General features: G+C 35.0%; 2 protein-coding genes across 7 annotated transcripts in view; both read left to right on the top strand.

Moving 5' to 3' along the window:
- The window catches only part of LOC123674917 (snRNA-activating protein complex subunit 3-like), a 43,398-nt gene extending 27,614 nt beyond the window's left edge, over positions 1–15,784 (top strand). For 5 of the 6 annotated variants that reach the window (XM_045610076.1, XM_045610079.1, XM_045610080.1 and 2 more), the window contains 5 exons: positions 13,844–14,001; positions 14,090–14,303; positions 14,389–14,652; positions 14,758–14,904; positions 15,288–15,784. In XM_045610076.1, coding sequence (XP_045466032.1) covers positions 13,844–14,001; positions 14,090–14,303; positions 14,389–14,652; positions 14,758–14,904; positions 15,288–15,626 — 1,122 coding nt within the window. In that variant the 3' untranslated portion in view covers positions 15,627–15,784. Of the gene's footprint in view, positions 1–13,843; positions 14,002–14,089; positions 14,304–14,388; positions 14,653–14,757; positions 14,905–15,287 lie in introns of those variants that run through there. The other variant, XR_006746721.1, reaches the window with a different exon arrangement.
- A 4,381-nt stretch (positions 15,785–20,165) lies between these two features.
- Positions 20,166–21,134, top strand: part of LOC123674649 (fibrillin-2-like) — a 36,671-nt gene continuing 35,702 nt past the window's right edge. Inside the window, exon 1 of the mRNA XM_045609594.1 lies at positions 20,166–20,384. The gene's annotated coding sequence lies outside the window, so the exon portion shown is untranslated. The remainder of the gene's footprint in view (positions 20,385–21,134) is intronic.

Below are 21,134 nucleotides of genomic sequence, written 5' to 3'. Positions count from 1 at the left end.
AAGGAGAACCAAAAATGGCGGTGTGTGACGTCACACTAATAGAGCATATTGGCTGTTACAATAATTGTTAGAATTTCAATTTCCAACTTTGTGCAAACTGATCACATCACCAAAACCATCAAAAATTCGAAAATAATACATGAAAAAAGTGATCCCCCTAGATAACTTCTCGAATTCGATCTGTGAGCTCTTAAATCGAATGAGGAGCATCGGTACCAAAAAAAGTCCTAATGTGTTAAATCACAAGATTTCGGTGGCCAATTGTGATCACGTCTTCGAGAAATAACACGTAGCGCCGTCTTGTTGGAACTAAATATTGCATATCAATATAGACTAATTCTGGCTATTAAAAAATCATCAATCATAGCTCAGTAGCGTAATCCATTCATCGTAACGTTCATCATTTTCAAATAAATAAGGTCCAATCACACCAACAGCCCAAAAACTACAGAAACAGTCGAAATTGGACATTCTTATCTAAAAAGACCGGGTGGTGGCCTGTAGAGTTAAAAATATTTTAAAATTAATCGCTGAGTACTGTCGATTCCGTCAAAATGAGTCATTCTGGTAGGCCAACATTTACAAAAGTTATCGACCAATCGAGTACTATTGACTCACCCCGTATCTTCGGATATACAGGGTGGTCCAATGAAAACTTAACATCTCGATTTTCCGACTTTGAAATGAAAATGTGGAAAATCGCTCGGACCCGTCAATTTCTGATTCGAGGAGGAACATCTTTTCCGCTTTTTTCATCAATCAATAATGAAATAACTTCGAAAATTCTGGAGGAGGCGTTGTGGAATTTATTTGGAAAATATTATTCGTATCCCACACATTTCAAAGGTATTTAGTAAAGGGTATTTTTTTTCGAGGTATATAACTTTAAGTTGGTATTACTGTTCGAGATGGCGACCGATTTAACAGCTGTCAAGTGATTTGTTCTCAGTTTGGTTTGGCAATTGATCATGAATAGACTCATGCCTGAACAACGCTTGCAAATAGTGCAATTTCATTTCGAAAATAATGGTTCTGTGCGGAATACGTATCGCGCACTAAGTGATAGCTTCTTAGATAGTGGGCTATTCAAAACGAAACCTCTTATTGAAAAACCCTATATTTATTATTAGCACAAGCACTGATTTCACCTGATTTCCCTGGGTATACTTCCGGAACATGCATGTCTATTTTCCTCCTAGATTCAGCCATGGCAACTGTAGAGAAATATAATTCTCCGTCGGTTCACGTTGGAGTTTTATGGCAATTGAGATTTACGAGGTACCAGAGTAGCTTTGTATGGGACGATGGCAAAGAGATATAACCATCACCTGCGGTTTCGCAAAATTAACTTTTCACGCTGGCGCAAAAGGATGCTGTTCTTTGTTGTTGATCTCAAAGCCGGTATAATATGAAATACTTCACTTTCTGAAAATAATTAATTCAGGCTCCTTCCTTCCTTGCTTCGAATACGTTCAATTTTCTCCCACGTTTTTTTTTTCTCGGTCCTGATGGATGTTGCGCAGATTGTGGGGGGTTTGAGCAATATTGAAATTTTAATGCGGAAACACGGGCTTACGTAGAGTCATAATTATTTCAGCCTTAGTGGAAACGGTAATTAATCTTTGTACTGGGGAAAATGGGGGTGTTAACGCGAATTTCAGCTGTTTTAAAACGATTTTATTCGGTTTCGTTCCTTCCTGCCTGCAATGGGATCAACGCTCCATTTTGGAGTCTGTAATGGCTTCCCAGATGGGGCCGAATAATACCTATTAAAAATTTTTGGGAACAAAGAAAACTTTTTATTGGAAGACGACTTAAAATTTCGGATACAACGAGAACTTAACACCTCGATTTTCCGACTTCAACATAAAAATGTGGAAAATCGCTCGAGCCCGTCAATTTCTGATTCAAGCGGGAACAACTTTTCCGCTCTTCGCAACTCCGTATTTTGAATAGGGATGAGGGGTGTTGCGATACCTCATTTTGAAGATCTTATCGAGTACTATCTGATCCTGAAATTTTTCTTCAAAATTTTCATCGATAACGAAATGACAGGTAAGATAGTGGAAAAGTACAACTGAAGGGTGTTTTTTTAGAACTATAGAACTTCAAATTGCAATAAAACAACGATGGATTATTCGATTGACATGAATTTTATTTTTCCACAAGATAATCTTTTGGCATTACATTTCAAATATGATTTCTGGCATATGACCGCCACAGCTGGCTCGGATGTAGTCCAATCTGGACGTCCAATTTTCGATGACTTTTTCCAACATTGGTGGCCGTATATCGGCAATAACACGGCGAATGTTGTCTTCCAAATGGTCAAGGGTTTGTGGCTTATCCGCATAGACCAATGACTTTACATAGCCCCACAGAAAGTAGACAAGCGGTGTTAAATCACAAGATCTTGGAGACCAACTCACAGGTCACAGCTCGTGCCACAATTGATTTATTGAAAGACACGTTTGGTGACCGCTTAATTTCACGTTTTGGACCTGTGAATAATATTTCCCACAGTATAGCCAAACCTAGTTTTGAAATTGAGTAAGTAATGAAGAATACGCTACTTTCCATAGCAGTTGTAGGAAAAGTTGGACTTTCCCCACTTGTTGCACAATATACTTTTTTGTTGGGACAATTTGTGCCTAAATTGAATAGAATTTCACGTTTTGTATTGGTTCTGACAATATACTTTTCACGCAAACAGTTTCAAAGGGATAAGACTACTTAACTCTACTTTGTATCAATTAAAAATGAGCCAAATCAAATGAATTATTAAAGTATCTGTCAACGAGTCGAACCTTAACGTTTCAGGGCATAAGAAATCGAAAATTGAAGGCATTTAGAGCAGCTATCTGATTTGGGAACAAGGACTAAAAAACACGTACGCAAAAGGAAGCGTTAGGTAACAGTAGCACCAAATGACGTAAACATGTATGCATAGCACAGATAGGATAATGATTCCTTCAATACGAACCTGCACTCTCCATTCGAACTTCTGTACATTTTAATGCATTTTATTCGTTCGAACGTTAAAAGTGTTGGTCATGCCGACTGCATAAACGGTCCCCAGAAGATGGAATTTTATTGTATCCGGCACTGCGAACCACTGGAGATGTAAATTTCCACTTCAGGCAGTTCGAATTCTGTGGCAAGGAGAGACGGTGAGAGCTTTTAGCGCTCACAACAGATAAAATTTTCGGAGATTAATTCTTCAGGTATTAGCGGAAGAATGGAGCAATAACTCTTGGCAGAGTGAACTGATAAAAGTGGGAGGGTTTTCGTCAATTCGGAAGACTTCTACCTCAACTTTTATATAAGTTTCTTGTATTCCAGACCAGTCGGATGGAACTCTTGGAGAAATTCAGTTGGAGTTTTCGAGTTTGATATGAAATGGGGGTTTGTTTTATTCGATATCCTGTTTCCGTTTTCGGCAGGTGCGCGCTGAATTGGTGATTCGAAATGGCGCTAAAAATATAACAAAAAATATTGCCAAGTCATGATAGCTTTGATGTTAAAAAAAAATTTAATTCTGTAGCATATCCGTTCATTCTGCCCAGGCGTTGGGGGTGAAACACTGAAGCGACAGCTTGAGGCGCCTCTATTTGAGGGGCGGCCATTCAGCCCAGTTTACTTGCCGCCATTTCATATTTCTTTTTTGATTCTTGAATACAACTTAAGGGTGTTTCGCTCTGATGAGGTTTGCCATAATGCTCTGGTATAAATTCTCCATACCACCTTTACTAAGCCGCCTATATGATAAATAAAACATGGCAGCACAACCAAAATAAACTGAATTCCCTATTACCCTCATAAAAAGGGATAAAATCATTATGTATTCAATAAAGACAAAAGAACATCAGCTTCGCTTCCAAATTATTTGGAAGTCGATGTTTACTCATCAACATAAGGAAAATTCCTACGATTTTGCATTCGAAACTAGTTGATGTCAAATGCCAAATGTTCTCAGCGGAACACATGTTTGTAATCCCAATTAGTTTTCGGAGCAATACGAAAACTTTGCATGCCCTACCGCCCTTTGTATCTTGTGGTGTGATAAGTAATCTGATTTACTCAGAACTCTTAGACGTATTATGTATATGTATTGGTTCAATTTTGCTGTTTTATTTTATTCAAAAACTTTAGAAACACTTTTCGTAATATTATACATGTAGGGATCATATTTTTTCCTACAAATGCTATGAAAAGTAGCGTATTCTTTATAGCTTACTCAATTTCAAAACTATGTATTGCTCATACTGTGGGAAATATTATTTCTCACGTCACTTTGTCCAACCTCGCTTGGTAGACCAATGAAATTGGGCTTTTGAGTCGTTTCTACGGAAACGCAATAAATTAGCACATACTGTCAATGAAGGCTATTTTGATTTGAACCCAGTCAATTACTTGAATTATTGAAATTTGTGCAGTTGTAGGAAAAGTATGGTGTGCAACATGTGGAGAAAGGCCTTTTCTCGCTCGTGTGTTTGCGGCACTCGCCTTTCAGGCTCGTGCCTCAAACTTCCAAACTCGCGAGAAAAGTTGGACTTCCTCCACTTGTTGCACAATATACTATTATCTAAGGGTAATATAAAGGCTACCGAGTATATTAAATAATAGTTTATTCACACTATGTACAATTATCAATGTCACTTTGGTCCATCAAAAACAATTCTGAAGGAAAGAAACTGGCACTGTTCTAGAAAAAAAATCACCCTTTAGATTTTCATTCAAAATGAACATTTCTCATGTTGAAATCTTCAATTGAGAATATCTATGCCAAATTGAAGTTGAACTCAATTTTCTTTTGTACCTCCAATCAAGGAACATGCTCTGTATAGTTATATATTGAAAGCGAAAAAATCGAACTTTTTGAGCATATATTCATCATTTCTATTGGATTTTCCGTTGCCTGAAAGAAATTGTCCAAAAGAAGTGAGAAATGTTGTTGTTTGTCATGACATTCTATATTTTCATGCAACAAAGCAATCAATACTGATTTCAGATTCATGTTCAGAAGACTGAATTGAGTATAATAACCAAGAGTCTTTATGAGAAAACTCACTGATTTTTCTTTTTAAGTTCGTCTGTCAAGTGAGGAAGAAATACCTGACATGACATCATTAATATCTAATTTTCACCCGCTCATATTGACACACTTCTCAAATATATCCCAACTTCATCTTCTATTCTCAAACTGAAACCATATAATTATGGTTTCAGGTAGGCAAATTTTTCCCTCATTACAGCCAACATCTCGGAAACCTGCTATATCTTACTTTGCCTACAGACCCCATCTATTTGTCTAAGGTTATCGGATTGTAGATACAGCGGTAAGAACTTTTACGCAAAATTACTTGATATTTATCTAAGCTCTGTACACAGATTCAATTAGGTTGTTTTGCAAGATCAGGGATAAGAATGAAAGATGTTCATCAAAACTTTCCTGGCTTGAACCAACAGAATGATTAAGATTTCAAATTCGAGGCATTCCATTAACCCCTAACTCTGGAGTGAAATTCTATTATCTCTTCATCTCTACCCTTCTAAATTCTGGTTTGGAGACTATGAGGGTAGGTACAATGAGAGGTGATCGCTCAGATGTAATGATAACCTTAGTCAGAATTGATTCTCTGGGATCAGAGGAAGTGGGTAATTTATACAGTCCGTATTTCTTGGATCTTCGGATCTTTTTTAGCACTCTGGAAAGTGGGAATACTATCCAGGTATTATAAATTTTCCGGAAATCCACCTTGGAAGGTTTGACTTGAACAGGGGAAATCCAGTGTGTCTGGGAACTGTCCAATCAGGAAATTACCTACTAGTTATCTATCAAGTAGTGTGAACTTGTAAAGGGTGTTTTTTTAGAGCTATAGAACTTCAAATTGCAATAAAACAACGATGGATTATTCGATTGACATGTTTTTTTTTTATCCGCAAGATAATCTTGTGGCATTACATTTCAAATATGATTTCTGGCATGTGACCGCCACGGCTGGCTCGGATGTAGTCCAATCTGGACGTCCAATTTTCGATTACTTTTTCCAACATTTGTGGCCGTATATCGGCAATAACACGGCGAATGTTGTCTTCCAAATGGTCAAGGGTTTGTGGCTTATCCGCATATACCAATTACTTTACATAGCCACACAGAAAGTAGTCTAGCGGTGTTAAATCACAAGATCTTGGAGGCCAATTCACAGGTCCAAAAAGTGAAATTAGGCTGTCACCAAACGTGTCTGAATCGATTAATCGATAAATCGATTGTGGCACGAGCTGTATGACATGTTGCGCCGTCTTGTTGGAACCACAGCTCCTGGACATCATGGTTGTTCAATTCAGGAATGAAAAAGTCAGTAATCATGGCTCTATACCGATTACCATTGACTGTAACGCACCAAACAGTCAGTTTTTCTGGATGTAACGGTGTTTCGACATACACTTGAGGATTAGCTCCTCTCAAAATGCGGCAGTTTTGTTTGTTGACGTAGCCATTTAACCAGAAGTGCGCTTCATCGCTAAACAAAATAAAATGGACGTAGTGCGCGATACGTATTCCGCACATAACCATTATTTTCGAAATAAAATTGCACTATTTGCAAGCGTTGTTTAGGCGTGAGTCTATTAATGATAAATTGCCAAACCAAACTGAGAATAAATCACTTGACAGCTGTGAGATCGGTCGCCATCTTGAATAGTAACGCCAATATAAAGTTATATACCTCAAAAAAAAACACCACTCACAAGACGTACTTGCTACAGAATCATTGTTTTTGTGGTAGGTTTTACAATTTTCACACTTTCAGCAGTAGATAAACTATCCATATTATCAAATGGCTAATCTTCAACCAAACATATTACGCTTCGGATGACAATTCTGTTTGACATATGTCAATGAAACTAGCTATCAAATCCGGATCATGACTTTACATGACCCAATAGAATAACCCTGTCAAGCTTCGTGCGTAATTTTGTGCTGATAGCTTCGTCAAAATCATTGAAAATTCAATCAGTGGCGTTGCCAATCAATTCATAATAGGTTATGGTATATTAGGTTTTCGTAATTTTATAATATATAGCGATATGGGGGAAATTAATTGATCATCCTAGTAAAATTTATTATTTTTCGTAACGGGTCATATATCTCCCCTGTACGGGTCGGATATAATAATTCAATATCTATAGTATTCGTTAACATCTCCTTCCGCTCAGCCAAACTATCAGTTATCACTTAAATGACCAATTTCGTTATTAATATCGTTGATGCATGCAGTGCATAAACCGATAAGGCATGTATATGAATAACCTGATAAGTTTATATATGCGAATTAGCGATGTAAAATGGATATGGAGGAAGATAGTGTTTGCCTGTGTCGGCGATTATTCATTTAGAACAAGCTTACCAACTTAATAACTTCACTTGCATAAATTTTGCGCTCTGTTCTTCGTTTTCCACTTGGATTAAACAATCGAGTTTGTCAAATTTGATCTTAGTGCAGCTTATTTGAATCTTATTTTTCTCTAAGTTTTATTGTAGAGAATGCCTTTTGGAAACTCAACTTTAGGATTCAAAATATCAATGTTACAATTTTTTTCTTAGATTTTCTTCTTGGTTCATTCTCATTTCTTGTGTAAAATCGTTTTATGAGTTCTAATTGGTATCTCAGGAAGTTTTTTACTGTTTGGGAATATGGTAATGTGTAAATAATGTAAAGTTTGAGATGTTAATCCAAAACATTTTTATGGTAAAGGCACATGTACCTAAAACAGAGAGTTTTAAAAGGAGGAAAAAATCGAAAGAAAAACACTCTGATGGAATCTTCTTGCACTCTGATGGAATCTTCCTAGGTTGGATCATTTCAAAAAGTTTCTTCGAAACTTTGATACTGGGAGATCTAAAAAGTATCTGGGTCTTAGCAAGAATATGCTACACCTCCTCACTGGATTTTCTACAGGCCATTGCAGCCCCAGCAAGCACCTCATGAGAAGGAGTCTAGTAGAAAACGACGAGAGCAGATTCTGTGGAGAGGAGGGAGAAACTCCAGATCACCTGGTGACGAAATGCCTCGTCATCGCTAGCCAACGCAAAAAATGCTTTGGATAAGAGGCTTTTAAAAGTGAGGAAGTTACCTATTTGAAGCCATCCCAGATGTTGGGGGTCATTAGAACTCTGTAACTGGAAGGCGTGATGTACACTACCGCAACCATGTTCATAGAAAAAAATGTTCAGAATTAGTGCAGCTATCATCTCTCAAAGTTTGTCATTGAGCTTGTAGAATACTCAATATATCCTAATTCTACCTCCATCAAATTCTTAGTTTCGAAATTATAAGGAAAATCAAAATTTCAAAGGGAAACCTCTCACAGAACCCCTCTCTTGGTTTTTGTCCATCAACAAACTAAACCACAGCATTAGAGATGGAAACCTAGGTACCTTGAAAATTTCAAATTCCTTCGTCCTCATTGAGTCAAATCTTCCACGCCCAGCTCAAAATTCTAAAACTACAGACGAAAAGATATAGCATATTCTCGTGGAAACGACTGCCTCGAAAACCCAGCAATCACCAACTATAATATTTCGTATTCCTTCGCCAACACCGTCGAAGCAGTCGATAAGAATATTAATTCAGAGCCGGCATCACCACATCTTCGCGAAGATGAATACAAATCCTCTTATTCTTCTACTTAGCGCCAAAAGTAATTCTAGATACGTTGCCGTCTACACTTTCAAGAAATTGTTTCCTAAATATAATTTACATTTCAAAACAGCTGCGATTGATCCCAGAGGGAAACCTGAAATGCTTCACGTTGCTCTTTACGTCCCGATAAATTTGATTCCTGCTAGTAACGCCGATTCCAGTCGTCTACAAAATTGTTGTTTGGAGAAACCACCGAGTGTTCCCCATCTCTCAGTATTCATGAGGCTGGAGGAGGAATGAGGTTGGTTCGTTGTAATTCAACAGACTCGACACATAGTGGCACAGAAACGTTTTGATGTTCTACCAGTGCATCATTGTCTCTTCCCTGCTTATTCGCAATGTTAAGAGATGTTTTAGGTTAATCTCTAGAAATTCTTAAGAGCAAACGTTTGATATACTAATCAGAAAAAAATACTAAGTGGCATAAAAACGAAACTAGAAGACCCAGAAAAAATGAATTGATTATAACTATTTTTTGTAAACATGTACATTGTGGATTGTAGATTTAAGTAGATTTCTTTGCACTGCGACCTCATGGTTTATTGTGGCCCCCATCAGAGATGTTCTCGTCATTAGTTGTCGTAGTCTAGAGCTCGCCCTTCAGTTCCAGGTTTCTAATGAACTCCAGTATCTGAGATGACTTCAAGAAGGCTTCTTCCGCACTCCTACAAGTCCCTTGTCCAAAGCATTTTTTGCTTTGGCTAGTGATGGCTAGCGATGGTGAGGCATTCCTTCGACAATGAGGAGGTGCAGCATATTCTTGCTTGGATCCAGGTATTTCTTAGATCTCGTAATATCAAAGTTTTGAGAATCTTTTTGGAATGATTCAACCCTCGAAGATACCGCCAGACTGTTTCTATTTCAGGTTTTTTTCTCCTGAAATTTATTCATGGACTATTGGAAGGAGTTAGATCATTTCTTTCTAGCAAGTGTAATGAATACATTGTAAGTACCGTTAAACCTACCCACTTTGTGAAAGATCTTCTTTGAGGCACACGGGGTTTTTATTTTATTAACACTAGATACATTTCTTCTTAGTGGTTTTATTGCAGGTATTGTTTATATTATCAGGATCATTTTTATGAGTCAATGAGAAATATAGCAACTAGTTATTGTTCGTACCTATATTTTTGAGAAGGTGGGAAAGTGTGATTGAGCTCACTATATTCACTATGTTAATCTAATAAAAGTATATCTTTCTAACAAACCATTTTTGGTTTTCCCGAATCCCATATGCCACAATTCTGCTCATTAACGCCTTAGAGGTGAAAATGTACCTCATCAATGAAGATGAAAGAATTAAATGAGTCTCCAGATCCTTTTCATGCATTTCAAGGACCCAATCAGCAAAGATAAGACATTGTTGGAGATCGACCAACTTAATGTGAGCTATTCAAAATGAAACTTTTCATTTGAAAAGCCTTTACTTAATAATGAATAAACATTATTTCAAGTTCATCTTCAGACACAGTGATGAAGATGATGAACTTAAAATAATTCCGAAACTGCTGGAATACATAAAGGAATCCTCAAATTGTTAATTTCATATTTCATTGGTACTAAAACCATAAAAGTTATTTCAATGATGATCAACTACCAAATAGCATCGACTAAAACATTATTATTATTAGTCTGTGTAGTTGAAGCGTAATGCTAATAGAGGGCGCTTTGTCTCCCCCACTCATCAGCCGTTACATAAAACTATAAGATACGCTACAGCGCTTCGTAGAGGGAGGTAACCCAATATTGCTCCTCTTCAACTTTTCCCCCTAAATCTTGAGATTTCACCGTAAGCGGTCCTAGAGGTTGTTCTACATGGCCCATCTATAAGCAGCATCACTTCGTAATTATGTCGTAGGGGGGGTTATATTTCATCACTTCCCAACACGTAACGAATATATGAGGCCATGCAAGGTGAGATCCACAAATGGGGTAGGTTTCTTAATGAAGCACCCTCTTCGGTTGTGTGGTGATAAAAGCTCAGCGTTCTGATTATACAGGTTGTTTATTGAAGTTTAGAGATGTGCTTTTGAGGATTGTAAAGAAAAGTTTATCGAATTAGGTGATAATATCGAAGGAGGCAAAATGATATCACTATTTTAAAAATCAAAGACAAGAACTGACTTGACTTTAGGAGTTTTTGAGAGCCTTGATACATTCAAGCTAGGGAATCTCGGCTTTACTTGATATTCAAGCTACTTGACTTGAGTTTGACTTGAAATCAACTCAAGTTCAAGTCAAATATAACGGGTGTTTTTTTTCGAGGTATATAACTTTAAGTTGGAATTACTGTTCAAGATGGCGATCGATTTAACAGCTGTCAAGTGATTTATTCTTAGTTTGGTTCGACAATTTATCCTGAATGGACTCACGCCTGAACAACGCTTGCAAATAGTGCAATTTTATTTCGAAAATAATGGTTCTGTGCGGAATACGTATCGCGCACTACGTCCATTAGCGATGAAGCACACTTCTGGTTGAATGGCTACGTCAACAAACAAAACTGCCGCATTTGGAGTGAAGCTAATCCTCAAGTGTATGTCGAAACACCGTTACACCCAGAAAAACACACTGTTTGGTGCGCTTTAAGGGCTGGTGGAATCATTGGTCCGTACTTCTTCAAAAACGATGATGGCCAGAACGTTACAGTCAATGGTGATCGGTATAGAGCAATGATTACGAACTTTTTCATTCCTGAATTGAACAACCATGATGTCCAGTAGCTGTAGTTCTAACAAGACGGCGCAACATGTCACACAGCTCGTGCCACAATCGATTTATTGAAAGACACGTTTGGTGACCGCCTAATTTCACGTTTTGGACCTGTGAATTGGCCTCCAAGATCTTGTGAATTAACACCGCTAGACTACTTTCTGTTCGAAAGTTAGTTGTTTCAAAAATATAACCAAGCTTACCAGTTGAATGATGGTAAAATAACATGAGATGTGATTAGTCTTATTTGAAGAATAATCTCAGTTTATCTGAGAATCGATCAAAAGTAAGGATGTAAATCAGCAGCAAGGGTTATCTCTCATCAAAGCTGCTGAATCAGGCTTCAATTTGCAACAATGCAAATCAGCCCTTCTCCAGACTCCAGTTGATTAAACTGCACCTATCTGTCTGGAAGAACAATTACCCAGGAACGGGAAAATTGTGGTGTACGGTCCTGATAGGGTTACTCGAGGAAACAGACACCTGAAACCAATTATGAGATAAACATCGCAAACAAGATCCAAGGCTTCAAAGGGGATGCACGTCTGAAAACCTCGACGTTATCAAACGCGAAAACATTCATCTACTTTCATCTGGAATGACCTTTGATGTTCTCGTTAAGCTTTCGTTCATCTTGTAGGTGCGAAGGAAGATTTCTATAATTAATCTCATAAGTTGGAGATTCCTGTAATGTTTTCAAGATTATAGTTGGAAATGAACATTGGTCATTTTCGTTTTTGGTTTATTTGCTCGGATATAATGTACAGAGTGATTCGCCAAATTGTTGCGTTCAGTTCACTTTGCCAAATACATAATCTGTATCTCGGAAATGAAAATAGTTCTCTTTTTTTGTAAAATTTGCCACACCTTACCCTTAAAAAATTTGAAAAAAAAGTTCCTTCATGGTAATATTGTACCTTTTTATTTATTGGTTGGTGGATTACGTAGATCGCGGAAATGCTTGCAGTCAAGCGATTAGTCCATTATTTCAGAAATTATAGGTTGGACTCTTGTTTCTTATCTTCTTCTCAAAACTCTTTTTGTAGATTGGCGAATAAGAAATTCATTCTATTTTCATTACCCTACCAATTTATTGCACTTATAATGTGGGACACTCTCTATAATATGCTTCAAAAATTTTCTAGTTCACCAAAAAAATTATGTTATCTGGTTTCTGGAATTTTAACAAATTACATCTGGAAATTTCAAACGTTGATAAGAAAATAATTGTTCAAAATATACCGTCCATGACTTTCAGTAATAGAATATATTCAATTGATTTAGACACAATTTCCTATTTCAACTTTACACTTCAAGAATAAAAATCCTCGCACAGAGGTTAACAGTAAATGATTTCAGTTTATCTGGAAATCTTCCAAAACCTCGAACCAATGCCATATAATACTTCCGATAGAACTAATATGGAGGAATTTTTCGGACACGATCAGGGAAATTGAATCCTGAACTTCTTAATTGGAAAATGGAATTCTTATTTGGGATATCTGGATCAATAACAGCAAACTTCCTTAACGTAATGGAAGAAACTTTGCTAGTTGCTCAATTCAATCGAACTTTATTTTGTGTGCGGGATCGCGGTATATATCCTGATGGAATTGAGTAATTTTTTCCACTCCAAGTTTTATTGTTTGTATTCAATTTGAGGAACATATGGTTAATCCATTATACACTTTCCTTTTTTGAATTAAATTTATTATAATTGCGAAAAATTAGGTTTTTCGGCGATTTCACTCTCCAATACTTTCAACCTATATGCTTTCTTTGATTTGAAAAATATTTATAATATCTATAGAATTTTTATTAATGAAAAAAACTTTTATATGCTGCTTCTAACAAATATTTATGCCTTATCGAAATATGTAGTTTTCAGTAGGTTTTTCAATTGAAAATTATATATTTGGCCATCTAGTAGTGGAATCTACAACGTAACTGACGATTCTTTTTAGATTTCTATAGAATAATATATCAGTTAAAGTATCCTTTCTGCTGAAAAAGGAATCTGTCATACAAAAAATTTTCGAATAGTATTTAAAATACAGAATTCTGTAATGCAATAATCAGAGTCTATTAAAGAAAGAAACCTGCAATTGATCAACGTTTCCAACTTCTTCTTTTTCATAAAAAAAAGAACAAAAACTAAAAAAATAGTGTATCTTCATCTGTGTTCTATTCTAATCTAACCATAGACAAATTTCTCTATGATTCTAACCCTAACCTAATTCTATCGTTCAAGCTTCTCTCAATTCACAATATTCACATATTTATTACTTTTAATTGTTTAATTTACCTTGATACCCTTTAAGATTTTTAACAACTGTTAGGTCTTTCAGTGAAGTTGAGCAAACTACAAAACATCAATAATTACTATTGTCACCATTCATTGGTCTTCAAAACACTTATTATTGTAGGTCATGGAATCGATATATGAACCTGAAAGATTTAAAGCATCACCAGTTATTAATTTGAGTGAACATTTTACTAATTATTCCAATATCATTAGTAATTCGACAGTTACAACTAAGGAGTTGTCCGAAGAAACTTTGGAATCTTTGGAAGAGTCATGCAGGTGCATAAACTTGAGTATAAATTTGTCTGTTAATTCTTTTGATCAAGGTAAATTACTTCACTTATATGATTTATTTTACTTTTTGTAGCATTGACCAGCTTATGTGTGATGGAGAAATTAAAATAAAACCTTTAGCTAAACCTGAAAATTACAATCTGCGTAAAATGTTACATGAAACTTTACCATTCACACAAAAGTATACTAAACTTAAAGTTCTTCAAACAAAGGCTATGGTGGAAAAAGAAAGGAGTTGTGAATCAATACTTTATGGGAATAAAGAAAATTTTCACCAGTGTGTTGTTGTAAGTTCTTAGTGAATATGGATTTCTTAAAGTTAATGTTATATTATTTGGTTACACATGAAACACTAAAGTTTTTTTCTTGTAGACAAATCATAAAGAAGAAGGTTCACCTCGAGATATGGAACCCAGAAGTGATTTTCTTTTGAATGTAATTTTCTATAAACCTTTCAAATTTACATTTCACAAAAAAAATACAGCAGGAAGATTCAGATTCAATCATGAAATTCAAATTTTAGGAAATAATACCTTAACACAATTGAGGGATCAGATAATTTGCCAGAGTGATGTAGGACTGCAAGTGGAAGTGGATTCTCCTACATCAGACATATCTCACTTAATGAATGCTAAGGTAACACAATTTTATCTCAGTGATTTCGCCCAAGATCCATAAAAAAAATTCAATTATTATCCTTCAATATTTTTTAATACCATTATTTCTTGAATTTTGTTGTAGAAACACTACCCATCAGGCTGTTTTTTCATTGAAGGAGTTCTTTATGATGATATGCGATCACCTAACGCTATCGAGTACTCTAAAGAAATTATTGAATGGGGACTTGTTAGAAATGTTGCAGACTTCAAGAAAGCTGATATGGATAAAGTAAGTATAATGATAATAATATTAGTTTTTTCCAATTTTTTAATGAATAAACAGTTTGAATTACAGAGGTTTATTATATATAACCTGTAAACTTCAGGGGGGATGCTGAATAAAAAAATAATGACACGTCATATTCTGAAATATAAGATGTTAAAGTTTTTCTTAAAAACTCAGTATTTATTGGTATTGAACTGGTCAAGAGATTCAAATGAAATTTTAAGTAATTGAAGAGGTAGTTATTGTGGATTCATTGACATGCAATCAAGAATCTTATGTTTATCATTGGCGCACATATGGTTATTGATCTCTTTTTGCTATCATTTAAAATCTCTTAAAATTTTAGTTGTGAGTAATTTCTATTATTTATTTAATTTTCTTTTTAGACAAAAATAAAGGATCTGTCTTTGAGATTTGGATATCCTTATGTCTATATGCATCAAGGAGAATGTGAACATATAATGGTTTTTGGAGATGGACATATTTTAACGGAAAACGATTGTCTCAACTCGAAAATGTACCCTAGACTTTATTCTCTTAACAAACAAATGTGCACAGTGTGCTATATGTGCAATGATGATGCAGCCTGCTGGATAGTTAAGGATTATGACAGGTTGCCTCAATCGATTACATATTTATGTTCAAAGTGTACTGAAAGTTATTGTACGATAGACGGCAAAAAAATTGGCGAATATAAGTTATATCCTTTGTTTGTTGTCTCGTAGGTTGAATGATTATCCACTGTCAGCTCTGTGATAATACTTAGGTTGAATTTTTGTTTGTTATTATGTAAACTGTGGGCCATTTTGGTGATGCACTCCTATTTATTTTTACCAATGTACTACAACCATGATATATTCAATAAAGACAATTTTTATTTTTATTCCCAGAACTTCAAAATAAAATAAATTGAAAAAAGCACTGAAGTCTAATATTTATACAAAGATAGTGATAGGATGCAAACTTTTGAGTCCAAACACTTGAAACAACAGTTCTTAATAAACCACAGTGGCGACAAGCGTGGTCTCGTTTTTGATTGGCTGAGCCAATATAGCGGCTTTTTGTTTACATTCTCTGTTTTCCTAATTTTTGGGATTTATTAAAATGTAATTAAACCACTGAAGTTAAATAAATTCGTTCTAAATACTATCAGGCCCAATAATTTTGATGTGTCTCAGTTCAGTGAATTGCATTCTTGTTTTATGGTTTCATGTCTGAATTCGCCATTTCTAGGCTGAATTTGAACAAATTGTGGCCACTATGTTTAATTCACTATAATCGAACATTGTTTTTTTAAGCCACCTGCTGGCTTGATGTGACACCCAAGTGGGTCTGGCAGTAGGAATCTGTTTCTAATATCATATTTAGATTGACCCGAAACCGATTTTATTAATTGATGGTTTAAGTCAAAATCAGTTATGATTTGAATCCAATATCCTCCTCATAAGTCTTCAAGCAGATTTTGTTCATTAGTCACTAGTGAGCTCGAAGTAATAATAACCAAGGAATAACGAAAATATCGGTGATAATAAAAGGAAAAAGATTCTGTTTTACCATCTTCAATTACACTGTGTAAGAAGTTCCAGACGCAATAATAATAATAATACCTTGAACCCACCAGTAAATGGTCATGCCGAAGTTACCTGCTTTAATCCATCCCTGTTTCTTTTTATGAACTACCTATGGTTCATAAATCTTCGGGAAGATGTCGCTTTGGCTTAAGGAATTTGCGGATAGAATCACTACTCCTTCCTAGATGGTGCTGACGACCGTCAAATCAGTTTTGAATGACGTTTAAATTCCAATTATCCATATACAATGCTAATCTAATTTAGAAATTAATCAATAGATTCATTATTTTAATTTAATAAATTTTATACATTTGTTTTCATACTGACATACACTTCAACAATTCTGCTGCCTAAACTTGATACTTGATTTAATTCTGTAAGTTTTATTTTAACGGAGAGTCAAGAATATTAATTTTAATCGCAAATTGAACCAAGAAGAGAATTCTGATTACTATTGTCGATTCTGATTACTATTCAGTTTCTTCTTTAAAATAATAAAACTATTCTAGATTTAAGATTCAACTTGTGTATCTACATATTATTGAATCAATAGCCATCGAAATATGGGTTAATTCAACCATGTGATGTTGAAGGTGTTTGTTAATTTGTTTGCATTTTATATTGTTCTTCATATTAACGTCAAAATATTTGCTTTTTGGAGATATAACTACTACACGGGATGAGTTTACCTAAATCATTGTTGCTAATCTGATAATGATGTATTTCAGGTCACATATTGCATGTTTGATGTATGCAAATGAGCATTAGTTTTATAGCAACACATTATCCTTCGAAATATAAAAGACCTTATAAATTTTGAAATTGAAGAATTACATTGCTATCTGAATTTATGTTGTTATTGAATGATGGTGAATGAAAAACTAAGAATGGTGTTTAAAGAATCGAGGCATTCGAGAATTTTAATTTTCTAGGTCGTTTTGTTGAAGAGTTATAGTATTTACGGACGGATATAGTTGAAACTAAGGAAGAATATGTCGTCATTGAGTCGAATCTTATGGTTTCAAACCATTTCTGGCTAAAATTAAGGAAATACAACTATCAAGACGAAGTGAAAGTGACATCTGTTCAAAGATCAACCGCTCGAAAAGATATTCTCTTTAGTTAAGAAGGAATCAAGAAAACTTGGTTATTATACATGAAAAAACTTTCAGAATGCTCTATTATACAAATACAATCCTCATGAAATTTTTCGAGAACACTAGCATCTATCGTAATGTTTTACACATTTACAAACTTAACTGAGCTTCAGAGACTGAACCTACTCAGAAAATTTCAGACCTTCAGCACATTCTGTCCCAGGAGTTATCATGTACACGACGGACGAACAGAATCGCTTGTGGCCTTGAATTCTTGATGCAATGAGTCGAACCCAATTGTTTTAGATACCTCCCTCAAAATTCGAAAATTACAGACTCTTAGACAAAATGATTTTTTTACTATTAACCTGAAGCAAGCGTTCTAAAATTGATCAAATGTCTGATTGACATTATTGACTAACTTTGATCAAGAATTCCTCAGATTTATAGGTCAATGATTATTTAAATAGGAATTACCAATTTGGATAAAAAAAAAGAAAATACAGAATATTATACACTGTGAATCCTGTGATTTGCAGTGTATTTTTAACAAGCAAGTTTCCTCAAATAAACAAGGCGAAAACTTCAATTGATACTTTTCAAAAATATCCCTTTATAGCCCATCCTACAAGGAAGTCTTAGCCTATTGTTAAAAAATTCCTTTGAATTTTATGGCGCCAATTTTCCAATTACGGTCGAGCATTAAGTGATAATGTCACAAAACTAATGCAGTAATGACCTTTTGTGGCCTAGATTCCCTAAAACTGGGATATCTTACGGATGGAAGGACTCCGGCTGGGATCTTTGAGAATCAGCAATAAGTAACATAGTTACTATCAATTTTATAATTGAAAGATTGGAGACCTTCATAAGAGTCGTTTAACAATTTGAATTTTAGATGTGGGATTTGCAAGGAAGATATAGTTAATATTAAAAGAACGTTAAATATTTTGACTGCCAAGTTTCTATTGTAGACGAACTTGGATGTCTGAGGAAGATAACTGTTTAGTTATTAACCATTTAACTATGAAAACTCCTCCAAAAAGATACGAAAATAGAAATTGTAGATAAAAATTCAAGAAGATCTTTCAAGCGTCATTGTAGCCCCCAGAAATGTATTCTGTATTGTTGTCGGTTAGTTTTTTTATATGAATAGGGATCCTCCTGAAATCTGACACAAACATTCCAGGAATTATTTCATATCGAATCATATATTGAATATAGGTAGAAGTATTGACTCAGTAGCATCTGTGGGTAATTTTTTTCGATAATCTGATGAAACGATGAACACGAAGCTTGTAATACTTTTCTTATATTCATATCTAAAATCTCAACACCTACGATTTTTGGTCAAGAAAATATTCAAGTTTTTTTTTCGATATTCTTCTTGAATTATCTCTGGTTCTGATATTATCACGAATTCCATTTTGTTCCCAAGATCGACGAAGAATCACCAAACCTGAGTTTTCGTCAACACTACGGGCTACAGCAGCGAGATTTTCAGCTGTTCTTGAGTGACGCACACGGTTTCGATTCTTCACATGACCCACTTAACCCAACAGCTCAAATTTTTTTGTCAGCTTCACTATTGCCGGCCGCGAAAGTGATTCACCAAGACCCAAAAGGGCTCTAGTTTTGCTAACTGAGACTGCAAAATTTTCACCATTATTGTAGTGAATTTTAACAATTTCAATGCGTAGTTGAAGGTTGTATCGTTTCTACTTGTCAAATGTCAAAATATGAAAGCCTTTTAAGTGACAGTTAGATAGTTGGCTATTTTTGGAAACCCCAATCTGACTGTTGGAAATTTTTTTCCTTATGCAATTTCAAAACTACGAAATATTTATGTATTTAAATGTATAGGATAACAGTTTGAAAATGTATGCCAAATTCCATATTGATTGCGTTAGCAGAACCAGAGAAAGTTCAAAATCAAATAACCAAAACCAAAAAAAATAATCGAAATCTCCGTGAACATAAAACCGACAGAATTAAAAACTTTTTTTCAAAATTTGGGCCACGCTATTAAAGTGAAAATTAGGAAGCACTGGAGTGAAGTCAGGAGTTTTTGAGCGTTCGTTCATTAGTGCGTCAATTGCACAATAGGATTTGCCTATATAGAGTTATGTGGTCTTTAAAAGCGCAATTGGCCTGTGAATGAACGAGAGGTCAAAAGCTCTTGACCTAATTTTCTAAAAACTTTCATAATTTTCGAAAACAGATCTGGACGTAGTTAATTTTTGGATCCTGCTCATCATGAATCAAAAGAACGGGAGAAATTTATATTTTAGGTATTCAAAATCTTCTTGAAAAAAATCTCTTCGAAATCAATTCATCATGATCGGTGTTTTCCGAAAATGAAAAGAAAATTATGAAATTTTTCCAAAAAAAAATCCAGCAACTTTTTTTCCACAAAATCTCCTTCCCTCCAATATTTCATCTTCCAAACAATCAGCCTCCACATAAGATTACGTAACGACAAACTGGGCAAAGTTGATCATCATAATTCCTCATTTAAATTTTTCAATTTCCATTTTTTCCTATCGTGTATTCGAGTGCGCATGTAGATTAATCGAGTAGATTAGCTAGAAGTTAACTACTTAGTATCAAGAAGGCCGCGGTTCGTAATAAGGGAGATCCGAAAGCCCTGCTGTCGATCCAACAGTCTTTACTTGACTTTGTGGTGGTTTGGTCGATTTAGCGTGACACCAGTAAAGTTTTATCTCTTCAACGCGTGAAGCGCACTTGGTTTCGACGGACTTTTGGAGATGGGAGTGTGAAAAAGTGTTGTTTATCGCGGTTTTCTTCTTTAAAAGTGAGTATTCTATGGTTCTTCTATGGCTCAGAGTTTTCTTCTTTGGTCTATCCTTCAAAAATTCTTTCAGGTTTCCAGCATATTTTTTGAGAGTTCTAATGTTTTTTCTTTTTTTGATTTATGTTTCATCTAAACGTGTTCTTCAGTTAAAAAAATGTTCGAATAATTTTGTTCTACAGTTTTTGTTCATTCCAGAAGTAAAATTTCAGGCATAGGGTATAATTTTAGTTGATGCAATAGTCTAGTTTAACCTTTTTGGAAAAATGTTTATAAATCTGATCCCTGATCAGTGAGCGGAAATTTAAAATTCAAACTGAATGTGTGGATATATTGCTTATCTTAAGTACTCATAAAACTTCCAAAGCACGTGTCAATGGGATTCTAAGCCTTTGAATGCTGGTTTACCATAAACACTCATTGAAAATGATTACAATTAATTGATATGCACTTTTAAATGAAATGTTTATAATGAAGCAAATTCTTGTTTCAAATTGTAATGTGTGCTTTTTGGAGAATAAAACTGAAATTCCCTTTTTATTACTCGATTTCAGTATTTTGGTCTGAATCCTGGTCAAATTGCAAAATCGAAGAAAAACCATTGTATATTTCATACACAGTTGAAAAAGTTTTTTCATATCTTGGACTATCAAAAAAAACTTAATGAAAAAGAGACATACAGAGGTATTTTGCGAATGGATTTCCCATATTTCAAAAATTGAGTGTTTGAAATTTCAGAGCTACCTAAGGGTT

This window comes from Harmonia axyridis, chromosome 3, assembly GCF_914767665.1.
Source record: "Harmonia axyridis chromosome 3, icHarAxyr1.1, whole genome shotgun sequence".
In the NCBI taxonomy this organism is placed as follows: Eukaryota; Metazoa; Arthropoda; class Insecta; order Coleoptera; family Coccinellidae; genus Harmonia; species Harmonia axyridis.
Note: the sequence above shows the minus strand (reverse complement) of the source record. Positions and strands in the feature narration are given on the sequence as shown.